The sequence below is a fragment of the Malus sylvestris genome, chromosome 16 (assembly GCF_916048215.2).
Source record: "Malus sylvestris chromosome 16, drMalSylv7.2, whole genome shotgun sequence".
Classification (NCBI taxonomy): Eukaryota; Viridiplantae; Streptophyta; class Magnoliopsida; order Rosales; family Rosaceae; genus Malus; species Malus sylvestris.
In genome coordinates this window covers 11,755,763-11,766,560 of record NC_062275.1, presented here as the reverse complement: position 1 = coordinate 11,766,560, position 10,798 = coordinate 11,755,763, and the positions used below count along the sequence as shown (strand labels likewise).

The following is a 10,798-nucleotide window of genomic DNA, read 5'->3' as shown; positions in this document are numbered from 1 at the left end:
ACTTTTGGAAGGATTTCTGCCTTAATAACATGCAAGCCCAAAGAAAGTGTTGTATGTTTTAATTTGTTGGTAGCTTTATCCCGCAAGAAATGAGATGAGACTTATATGCATTGATGGATCCTACATTTATTAGAGAGATGATACAAATGATGATATAAATAGATGGTAAGTGTAGCATTATAAAAATTTGGTTATCTGAATGAATATTACCTTGGAATGAAAGTTTTTGACGGGACGATAATCTGTAGAACTCTACTTTGGAGGAGCGGACTAAAACTTGGGTGTATAGTCGAAGTAGATTGCGTAATTAATTGTCCTAATCCGCATTTGCACAATCGGGTGAAATTTAAGACATGAACTGAATTGATTGCTATCATTCACGATTTTTATCCGTGATCGAAAGAATGGGACTCTAGTATATAAATCTTGTACAGAAATGGAATCAATAATTTTATTCTAAATTTCACCAAAGAATAACAGAATGGGTCTGAAGTTAAGGATGTTGTGGTTTCATCATGTTCGGAAGTGAAGGGTAGAGTATATGGTAGTGATGAAAATGTGAGATGTACGGTCGTCCTGGGTGCACGGATGTTTCATGTTTGTTTATGAAACAGGTCAACAGGGGACAGGTGGCAAACATTTGGAAGAAGTCGCTGGCCACCGAGTTCGCAGTGTGATCACGCAGAAGAAAGACACGTACGTCGGGTTGCATGAGTACGTGTCTACCTCACTTGTTCATTTTCTCTTTCTTCTTCTTTTTCACCGGTGCAATCTCATCACTCATCAGAATAACCTCAAATTTCACTTTGTGTTGAATCTCTTGGTGGAAGAGCAGACAGATAAAACAAATCAAACAGATAATAGTGTGAAGATGTTGAACACGAGCAGCGGCAGTAGTAGTTTGGAAACAAAGCCGTCGTTGATGCAGGAGCTGCGTAGCTTCGACAAGGGTGGCTTCTCCGACCTCGGCCACCCTCTCCTCAACCGCATCGCCGAGAGCTTCGTCAAAGCTGCTGGGGTTTTCTCTCCTTACCCTTCTCTCTCTCTGCGCGCGCGCGCACACACACACACATATATATATATATATATATATATATATATATATATATATATATATATATATATACACGTGTGTGTGTTTGTGATATATAACAGAAGTACGTACTCTGCGTTTTGTTAATAAGGTCGTGTTGCTGCAATTCACAGATCGGAGCAATTCAGGCCGTGTCGCGTGAGGCTTATTTCACAGCCACTGAAGGTAACCATTATCTGTTTCCTTCGACTTTCGAATTTCTTGGTGTCTGTGTATATGTGTCTGTGTGTATTGTGGATGTATAATTACCATTCGTTTAAATTTTAAGTAAGTATCTGAATAACTTGATGGGACAAATAATATTTGGGATTTGAGCTATCCGCATGTAATTAATGTTGTCTATCGGTTTATGGCTTTATTTGATTTATTCATTGTAGTGGTGATGCATGCGTGCATGTGTTGATTGTAATAATGTGAAGGGTTTGATTATACTTCATATTGTCATTTTAATTCCCCCTAGAGAGACAGATAAACGTTGATGCGTTTCTATGCATTCATGTTCATCGTTATGTGCAGGATTCGATTCAAGTACCAATGGTATTCCACCCGAAATCTCAGTCTCAGGCAACAAAAAACAACGATTCCCTGATCTCAGAGGTATGCAGCTAACTACTCCATGGTTAATTTTACAACTTTTATTGATGCAGAATGCCCAAATTACGAATGTGGAATATGAGAAACCTTTGTAATATTATGTCTGTGTTTGTCCATCAGTTGTTGGTATATTGAACAATTGTGTCTCAAGCGGTTGTTTATGTGCTTTGCAGGTGAAAACAACAGAAAATCTCTTGAAGCTATGGTGAGTTGAAAATTCCCATTTAAGTATATAATTCCAATTATTACTAAGATTTGGTTATATAGAGAAGCCGTCTGGTTCTGTATTTTGCAGTTACACTCAAATTACAAATCGATTATATGTTAGAGGTGCTCTAATGTTGCCACCACAAATTATTCATAAATAATTGAATGCTCTGGTGGTCTGGCCTTATCTACATTGGAGCTTTTTGGTTTGTCCACCATTGGTGAATTTTGTACTTCTTCGAATTCTAGCTAGAATAAGGTCTAACGAAGTTGTGATGCTGTTAGTGGTCACTGATTCATTGTCACAATGTTTTATAGGTGAAGAATACAGGAAAGGAATCCTTACAATGGGGTAAGTACATTTTCTAAATTAAATTGCAAAACATGAAATATATGCATCAGTTTTACATAGTACCTTAGCTAACGCTAACGCTAACAATGTTTGTAATTCGTTTTGTACCGAAGTAACCTTTTTCTAGTATGGACATTAGACAAGCTAGAGGTTTCAGTTTTTCCTGCTTACAATTACGTGTGCGCAGTTTGGAGACAGTGTCATGTACCACTGCGATTGGAAGGAAGTTGACACATTTTAATTTTCAGGGCTGGCTGCGGGGGTGTATTCAGGTCTCACATATGGCCTGGCAGAGGCTCGTGGAGCTCACGATTGGGTAATGCTTAACTATGTTCTATCATGGATTGAACGCTGCAAGCATTACTAAGATCTTGCTACTTGTATTTTGCTTATAGCCATTGTTGCTTGGTTCTTCGGTGCAGAAAAACAGTGCAGTTGCGGGAGCAATTACAGGAGTGGCCCTGGCCCTCACATCGGAGGGTTCGTCCCATGAGCAGATTGTGCATGGCGCTATCACCGGAGCTGCCATATCAACCGCTGCAAATCTTCTTTCTGGGATATTTTAGGCTGCTGATTGGGGTCATATATAGTCCCGCCTTCTTCTTTTTTTGATAATGTAGAGATGCGACTGTACTGCCATCCATCTCTTGTTTAAGAAACTTCTGGTTAGGATTTTGCTTTCTGGATTTAACTTACTGGTTTAGTATCGAGGACTTCGGATGATGGTTATCGAAGGTTCCTTTTTCGTAGTCGGGCAACCTTTTTGGCCTAACTAAGCATTGTTTTTTATATATTAAGATCATTATTCATGAAAGTAGCTCATCAGTTTGTTATGAGCATCCTCATCCAGCTCGACAGAGGACCCTTTTTCAGGTATCGGCGGAGCCGCAGTCCTACCCTCGTCCCAGTTTTAGGTTTTCATGCACGAGCCCTTAAAAACAGTACATACTTCAGAAAATTAAAGGAAAAAAAACATGGAATATTTATGAATATTACAACGTATTTTCATTGGAATGAATCTGCAACTAAGGCCAAAATATTTAAAAATATATATTGTAGGATTAAAGGATAAATAATTGGTGTTATCAGTGCAAAAGTTCTAGTTAGAAATGTATAGGGAGCACAATCCTTCAAAGAACAGTTCTTTCTGCGCTCATTTGATTTTGTAGTTTTGTGCCATTCTCTTATCTATTTGATAAAAACTAAAACTAAGAGAATAAGCTTGTTGAAAATAAAATATAAAAAAAAGCAGAATTTAAAATTAAAAAAAAAGAGAGTATAGAATTAAGAAACATTTATGCTGATAACATTTTGGAAATAAAATATAAAAAAGAGTACAGAGAAATGCAAGGATACGAGAGATTAGGGGACTTGGATTCTCTGCCCTCCCATTTCGGCGCCCTCCCCATGCCCTCCTGTTTTGTGTGGTCACGGTTAATCCATGCTAACATTTTATATTGTTTTTTATAAAAATAATAAGACAAAAAAAAAAGTAATATAAAATATTGACGTGGCTTAACCGTGACTACACAAACAGGAGGGCACGGGGAGGGCATCGGATTGGAAGGGCAGAGAATCCAAGTCCGAGATTAGGAGAACTCAAAGTGATTTTATTTTATTTTATCATTAGAAGCCTATAAAGTTTACTTTATAGAAGGAGAAATCAAAGCGTTTATTTTTTTTCTTCTCATTTGTATGATTTACTGTACAAAAAAATTCTAACTACTTACATATTAACCCCAAATGGACAGCTATGAATCTATGATTAATAATATTTACAGCAATATCATCTACGGATCCCTTTCACCAAATTCACTAAATCAGGAGATTCGGGCTATTAAAATTTGATTAAATGGCTAACATTATTATAACTTTTAAAAGGGACCCTGTTTGTAGCCATTAGATTAAATTTCAATGGTCCAGATCCCCAATTTAGTAGATTTAATGAAAAATATGCGGAGATGATCCATTTCCGTCCACAGGACCCAATAAAAGTGGATTTTTGGTTATTGCCCACCTTCCATGTAAGCAAAATCAGTTGCAGGTACTGCAAAATACAAGTTACATCCCAATGTGCAAACTGTCTTGGGTCCAAGACTGAGAGCAACTAATATGACAATGGCGTCTTGTGCACATCATGTAGCTCTATGTTATGCATCATTGTCGTAGGATGCTACTATGGCAATAAAAATATGCCCACTTCAATTTTGACAAATTTGTACTTACAAAATAATAAACACCTTTGATCAAAATCAAAGCCTCACGAGCCCATGAGGTGGGAGGTTGGCCAATGAATCTCCGATACCTAATTCAGTAACTCTGAAAAGAGTGAGCATTAATTAGATCTTAAGTGTGTGGCCAATGTTTACCAGTAAATGTTGTAGATAGAGTATTTTTAAGGAGGTGGCCGGCCTAGGTGTAAGATTTTGTTTACACGGGCAGCTTTCTATTGGTCAGGTTGTGTCATCCGTAGTAGGATGAATAAGGAAAGAATTTCCCCAAGATATTTAATTAGGATATAATATATTGGAATGATGATGAAAGCATCTTTAATTGATTGTGAAGAAAATTCCTTACTTGTTTGAGTTGATCTTCAATTTAGTTGATCCCAACACCAAATAACAATTTTGGGTCTTAGGTACTTAAATCAAGTGGTTGATGACCAATTGTAGACCATGCAGTCCAATACAATAGATAAACTAATTAATATGTGATTATAATAATAGAGTTTAGTGTTAACAATCCACTCATAACATGTAAGTAATTTTAATACTAGTATACTCCCAAGTATAATTCGTTTATTCATGTTATAACATCTTAATTAGTAACATGGTAACTTTGTGATAAGATTACCGTCATAAACAAACATTTTTTTTTATTGAAAAGCAATAATTTCTCTACTCTAAGAGGAATATGAAAACTTATATTACCGCTTATATTGTTAGGTCATCTTCAACCGAATGAACTAAACATAACTTTTGTTCAGAATTATAGTTTACAAGAAATTTTTTATCAGACTAAAATTCTGAACAAGACTATATTTAGTCTCTAAACGGTAATACAAGGCTACCCAATCAAATGTCTAATTAAGCCGTGTCAAAATCAATTTTTGCGTGTATACCAAAAAAAAAAAAAAAAAATCAACTTTTTTCGTGTCGATATAAAAAAAGAGACCCCATTTTTGTAAATCTTAATTAAAAAGGTGCAAAGCACCACCCTTGACCCTCGAGACCAAATCGACAGCGTTGCGTTTCTTGCCCTAATTCAAGTTCCCTCGCCGATACCCGAACAGAAGAAGGTAACCTCTCTCTCTATTTTCTTGGATTTTTCTTTATTTTATTGTTTTACTAGTGATTAGGGTTCTGGTGCAAATTTATTGCTGTAAAGATCCTTCCTTGAATTGGCCAAATCTCCGGCTCGGCAACATTTTGTGAGCAGATCGGTAGGGAAAGCATGCTCTTTTCAATTGTTTTGGGTTCTCGATTGTGGGATTTGGGGGAAATTTCGGGTCTTGTTTTTCAAGTATTGCTGTAATTCGATGTTGTTTGGAATTATCGACCATAGTAGGTTGAGGGGGAAAAGTGTATAGATTGCAGTTTCCTCAACTCAGAATTAGGTTGAATTGATAGTCTTGTTGAAGAAAATGCTTAATTGTAGGTTACATTTTGAATTAAAACTGATGATGCCGATTGAATGAATTATTAAGTTCAGAAATCGACGTAAGAAAAGTTTTTAATGTACTAGGTTTTGTTTATACTAAGGTATATCAAAGCATAAATATTTAATGTTCGAATATGGATTCGTTTCCGTTACATATGTAGTCCGAGGATTCTTGTAGATTTATCAGCCCTACTTTTTACAGGGAGATCTTGTGTAACTCTTGTCGCTTTCATCGTGGACAAATTACCATCCGATAAGCTTAGTTCTATTTTGGAGTAGATTTTGTGTGTGAATGAAATGTTTATTATGATTTGTGTTGACTGATTTTGGCAGTTTGAAAGTTCTACCAGCCATACAAAGTTGGTTAGTTTTGTCGGTTTTAATGCTGCATTCTGTGTATACCATGTGTTTTAAAACTAGTTGATTTAAATGTTTTTTTTTCTGGCCTTTTATATTTACTGAAAAGCAAAATACTTGTTTTTATTTCGGGATTTCTTACTTTGTTGACCAGGGCATGGCAATATTCAATGAATGTGAATGCCCTAATTATCATTTAAATGCAGAGTGTGAGTGCTTTGGAGATTGTGGTGTTGATACTTTTTTTGGAACTTCAGGCAGTTGGCATTTGTCGAGTAGGCAATTGCTTGTATTCGGATTTGAACATTGTGAATTAGAACATGTCGAGTAAGAAAGAAGAGAAAGCTCAAGCTGCAGCGGAGAGGATCAAGGCTGCAGCCATGAGTGCTGCAAAAGGTCTTAGTCGAGCTCAGGCTGAAAGGGCGGCTGCTGCAGCTGCTCGGAATGTTAATGCTTATGGGCAGAAGGAAGAAGGACCCAGCAGATGGCAGGAGAAAAGGGAAGCCAAGAGACAGATGTATTTGATGAGTACTGAAAAGGCTGTGAGATTGGGTGAACGGAAAGACCTCAAGTCAAATGTATCTACTGTTGGTGGTGCAGCTTCACAATGCCAGAAGTGTTACCAACCTGGGCATTGGACATATGAATGCAAGAATGAACGTGTTTACATCTCGCGACCGTCTAGGACCCAGCAACTCAAAAATCCTAAACTGAAGATGAAGGTTGAAATATCGTATGATTTGGACGGTCCAGAAATCAAGGAAGAGAAGAGTGAAAAGCAGCCAAAAATAAGCAAGAGGAAGCATCGGTCAGCTTCTGATTCTGGCAGCGATAGCGAGGCTTCAGTTTTTGAGACTGATAGTGGGGCATCATCAGTTACTGGATCTGACTCTTCTTCGGAGGAGAGTAGTTCAGATTACAGTTCATCTTCTGACTCAGAGGGGGACAGGAGGCGCCAAAGGAAGAAAAAGAAGCAAAAGATGGCAAGGCGTAGAAGAAGGTACAGCTCATCATCTGAATCTTCTGATTCTGAGTCAGTTTCCGAATCTGATTCTGATGATAGGAGGAGCCGGAAGAAGAGCAAGAGGCACAGCAGAAAGCATTAAATGAGGTGATCGAGCAGCATAGTGAAGAGTAGTTGTGTATTTGGTTCAACATGTGTCGTGTTTCGATTTAGTTCAGTTGTGATTTTGAGGCGTCCTAAAGGATTTTCCGTGTTGCGAATTTAGACCAAAATAATCTTTGTAGGTGTTTCCTTGCGATATCTTTCTTCTCGCTCTTGCAGTATTTGAACTTGTACCGTACTTTGCCGTGGCTGTTTCTATAGATCAAGATTTTCTTTGGTATCCATTATTGTTCTTCAAAAACTAAGTTGGTTTGACGATGGAAGCCTGCGTTTTTGTTTGAAATGTTGTTTCTTTGTGAGAGCGAGTTGATTGTACCACTGGCTATCGGCATATGCCCAAATGAGTGTTTCATAACAGTCGATGATTCTTTCAGAAATCGTGATGGCTTCTCATCGAGCGCATTCTTAGCTATTCACTATTGTATTCTTAGCTGTTCAAAATAATTTGACAAATCAAATTACTCTAATATTATATTGGAAGTGTTCTAGTTAATTGGCCTAACATTACTTGTGTTTGAGATTAAGTTTGAATATCGTAAATAACGAATTTGAAATGAATTTAATTCTCACTCTCGAAGTGTAAATATATCGTTTCTATATGTTAAAAAAATTATAAAAAAAAAAGGTAAAAAGTCCTTTGGCGCTTTACTGTTTATACCTCCACGTCTGTAGTTTACCTAAAATACCCTTAAATAGAATTACGCTTAAGACTGAAGCAGACTATTTTTAATTTTATAGTGCCGCCAGAAACATCTAAACTTGTAAAGAAAGAAACCACCAGAAGAAGAAGAAGAAGAGCAGAAAACCCGCCATTAATCAGAACACTCACAGAGAGAGAGAGAGAGAGAGAGAGAGAGAGAGAGAGAGAGAGAGAGCTCCCAAGCCCTAAAACTCAGTGCTTGTCCACGATGAGTACCATGAAATTTTGCCGCGAATGGTCTGTAAATCCCACCAGACTGTATTTAATTTTTAATTTCAGTTTATCATTTTTTTTTGGTGAAGTTTCCTTTTAAACTTTGTTAGTTTTCAGTAACAACATTCTGTACCCGAAGGAGGACAAGGAGCATAAGATTCTCCTCTACGCCTGCCGCAACTGCGATCACCAGGTCAGCACTTTCTCTCATTCTTCTTTTGCAAGTTTTTTGCATGATTTGTTCAATTTTAGTGCTGTGGTTTGTGTTGGGAGTATTAATCCAACGGGAAAGATAGGACCTTGCATGTGCTTAATTGGACTACTCCTCGTATTGCCAATTAGTTTTACGTTGGAACTTCTCATCTCTCCACACGTGAGGTGCGTGTCAATAGTATTAATCCCATGTCAAGAAAAAAAAAATTTATTGCATGTACTTATAATATAAGTAACTGGACTACTTTCTATATTGTCAATTTTTTTAAGGAAAACTAATGAAAAAAACTTGAAAACTTTGATTTTTAAAGATAAGGATAAAATAAAGGGTAAAGTGAATAGTACCAGGATTGACTTTTTAGTGTAAAAATATGGTTTTTCGTTAAAGTGAACAGTACCAGAAGCTTTTCGTTAAAGTTCCCTTCATTTTATAGTGGAACCTCGACTTTCTTCAGTTTTCCCTAATGCTTCGTAATCCATTTGGGTAATTAGGACTAAGATAATTAATTCCCATAACCTGAGGTTAATCTGGCCTCTACTCAAGCGTCTTACAAGGATGGAACTTTTTTCTTGGTTTCTTTTGAGTAAGTTGTATTAGTCCTCTTCCTTTTTACAAATGTAGATTGTTCTGAAACCCACATTTTGGAATTGAGTTAGGGTTCCCAATGTCTTTCCATTTTGCTATTAATTTCTTCTGCTAGAACCCGAAAACAAAATTCCGATAATTTGCACTCTTCTCTGTTCGTTTTTATTTAGTTGTTCTTTTAACATATAAATTAAGGTGACCAGTTAATTCATAGGGCTGACAAGAAAAGGAACCATACATTAGAGAATGTTTTATGAATTTATTAGATTTTATGTTTTTTCTTTGTTTGCAGGAGGTTGCTGAGAACAACTGTGTCTATAGAAATGAGATACACCACCCCGTTGGCGAGCACACTCAGATATTGCAGGATGTAGCGGCAGATCCTACTCTTCCTCGAACTAAAGCCGTGCGTTGTGCAAAGTGCAAACATGGAGAAGCTGTATTCTTTCAGGTTATATATGCCCTATCCTCTGTCTGTTGTGGTGAATTTTATTGCTAGTTTTCATTTAACTTTTGGTGTTCAAGAGCGCAAGGCTAAATATTCCAAGTCGTCCCTTGTTTGATGAAATTCCAACTCTCTCTTTATCATTAGACAATTGGGTTCATGACGTTATTTGCTATTACTATGGTTTAGCTAACTCTAGAAATGCATCAAGGTTAGAAGATTTTTTCAGGAGTTCGTAAAGTTTTAGAACTCCATGGATTATTGCTTCCCGCCTTTGGATTCAGATTTCAGTTGACTATTTAACAAGTCTCTATTAAATGAGCGACCATGAGTGTGGGTTCTTGGACAAGACGCTTAACTTGTATTCAGCACGAGTTCTTGTTTTGACCAAATTTCCACCATTGTATCACTGGGAAGTCGGATTCTTTCCGTCTCTGGGGGGTATATTGTAGAATTATCAAAGAGACAGGCCATACGGCCCACTTTCAACAACACCGATATTGTCCTCAACTTAGTAATTACCATCTGTACAATCCGTCAGGTATGAGGTTTTATCACAAAAAGCCTCGGTATTAGTTAGAGTGGGGTTAGGATATTTAAACTATTACTTTTCTTTTTGTATGGCCGACGTGGGATTCAACATATATGTCCGCTTAGACCATACATGCAGTGATACCATTTTGAAATGTCAGCTGACGTCACGTGCCATAAACTTGCACCTCATAGCTGTTTGTTTACTCTATATAATGGAGATTTATAACTGCTGCTAATTCTGTAAGTTGATTGTCCATGTGCAGGCAACTGCTAGAGGAGAGGAGGGTATGACATTGTTCTTTGTTTGCTGCAACCCCAACTGCGGCCACAGGTGGCGAGACTAGGATTCAAGACCCCCACTTAATGTTCTCACTTCTCCTTCTACCGGAAACACATGTTGTTCAAAACGAATGTATCGTTTTCCAAAAATGTAACTGGGATGGAGATTAGTTCTAAAGACTTTGTGTTGAAGGCACTTCTGCATTTGTTCAGACCATCCTTTGACATCCAATTTGGTGTCGATTCAAATATTACTTTTGTTTTTGCCACAATACTATGCTTCCTTGCAGTTTCGAATCACAAAGGGTAACAGGCGCGGCCATTTTTCTGTGTGAAATCCCGGGGCGGGGAAGGTGAAATCCACCCCGGATACAAGTAATGAATCGGAAGTGATTTTCGCACTTCTATTTTAAATAAATCAAAGGAGTATCAGGAGGCG

At 37.4% G+C, this 10,798-nt stretch overlaps 3 protein-coding genes across 7 annotated transcripts; all 3 read left to right on the top strand.

Moving 5' to 3' along the window:
• The first annotated feature begins 564 nt into the window (after positions 1 to 564).
• Positions 565 to 3,095, top strand: LOC126608461 (outer envelope pore protein 16-2, chloroplastic-like). Of its 2 annotated transcripts, XM_050276347.1 has the most exons (8): positions 565 to 714; positions 836 to 1,018; positions 1,207 to 1,258; positions 1,610 to 1,690; positions 1,861 to 1,892; positions 2,213 to 2,246; positions 2,495 to 2,562; positions 2,669 to 3,095. In XM_050276347.1, the coding sequence occupies exons 2-8, from the start codon at positions 872 to 874 to the stop codon at positions 2,810 to 2,812; spliced, it is 558 nt and encodes a 185-aa protein (XP_050132304.1). In that variant the 5' UTR covers positions 565 to 714; positions 836 to 871; the 3' UTR covers positions 2,813 to 3,095. The 2 variants fall into 2 exon arrangements, with proteins under 2 accessions (XP_050132304.1, XP_050132303.1); XM_050276346.1 differs by lacking the exon at positions 565 to 714 and having other exon boundaries at positions 759 to 1,018.
• A 2,307-nt stretch (positions 3,096 to 5,402) lies between these two features.
• Positions 5,403 to 7,613, top strand: LOC126608460 (uncharacterized). Of its 4 annotated transcripts, XM_050276345.1 has the most exons (3): positions 5,441 to 5,544; positions 5,634 to 5,688; positions 6,521 to 7,613. In XM_050276345.1, the coding sequence occupies exon 3, from the start codon at positions 6,584 to 6,586 to the stop codon at positions 7,367 to 7,369; it is 786 nt and encodes a 261-aa protein (XP_050132302.1). In that variant the 5' UTR covers positions 5,441 to 5,544; positions 5,634 to 5,688; positions 6,521 to 6,583; the 3' UTR covers positions 7,370 to 7,613. The 4 variants fall into 4 exon arrangements, with proteins under 4 accessions (XP_050132299.1, XP_050132300.1, XP_050132301.1 ...); XM_050276342.1 differs by lacking the exon at positions 5,634 to 5,688 and having other exon boundaries at positions 5,403 to 5,544; XM_050276343.1 differs by lacking the exon at positions 5,634 to 5,688 and having other exon boundaries at positions 5,424 to 5,544; positions 6,470 to 7,613.
• Positions 7,614 to 8,109: 496 nt separating this feature from the next.
• Positions 8,110 to 10,631, top strand: LOC126608462 (DNA-directed RNA polymerases II, IV and V subunit 9B). Its single transcript, XM_050276348.1, has 4 exons — positions 8,110 to 8,326; positions 8,420 to 8,495; positions 9,394 to 9,552; positions 10,344 to 10,631. The coding sequence occupies exons 1-4, from the start codon at positions 8,298 to 8,300 to the stop codon at positions 10,422 to 10,424; spliced, it is 345 nt and encodes a 114-aa protein (XP_050132305.1). The 5' UTR covers positions 8,110 to 8,297; the 3' UTR covers positions 10,425 to 10,631.
• The last annotated feature ends 167 nt before the right edge of the window (positions 10,632 to 10,798 follow it).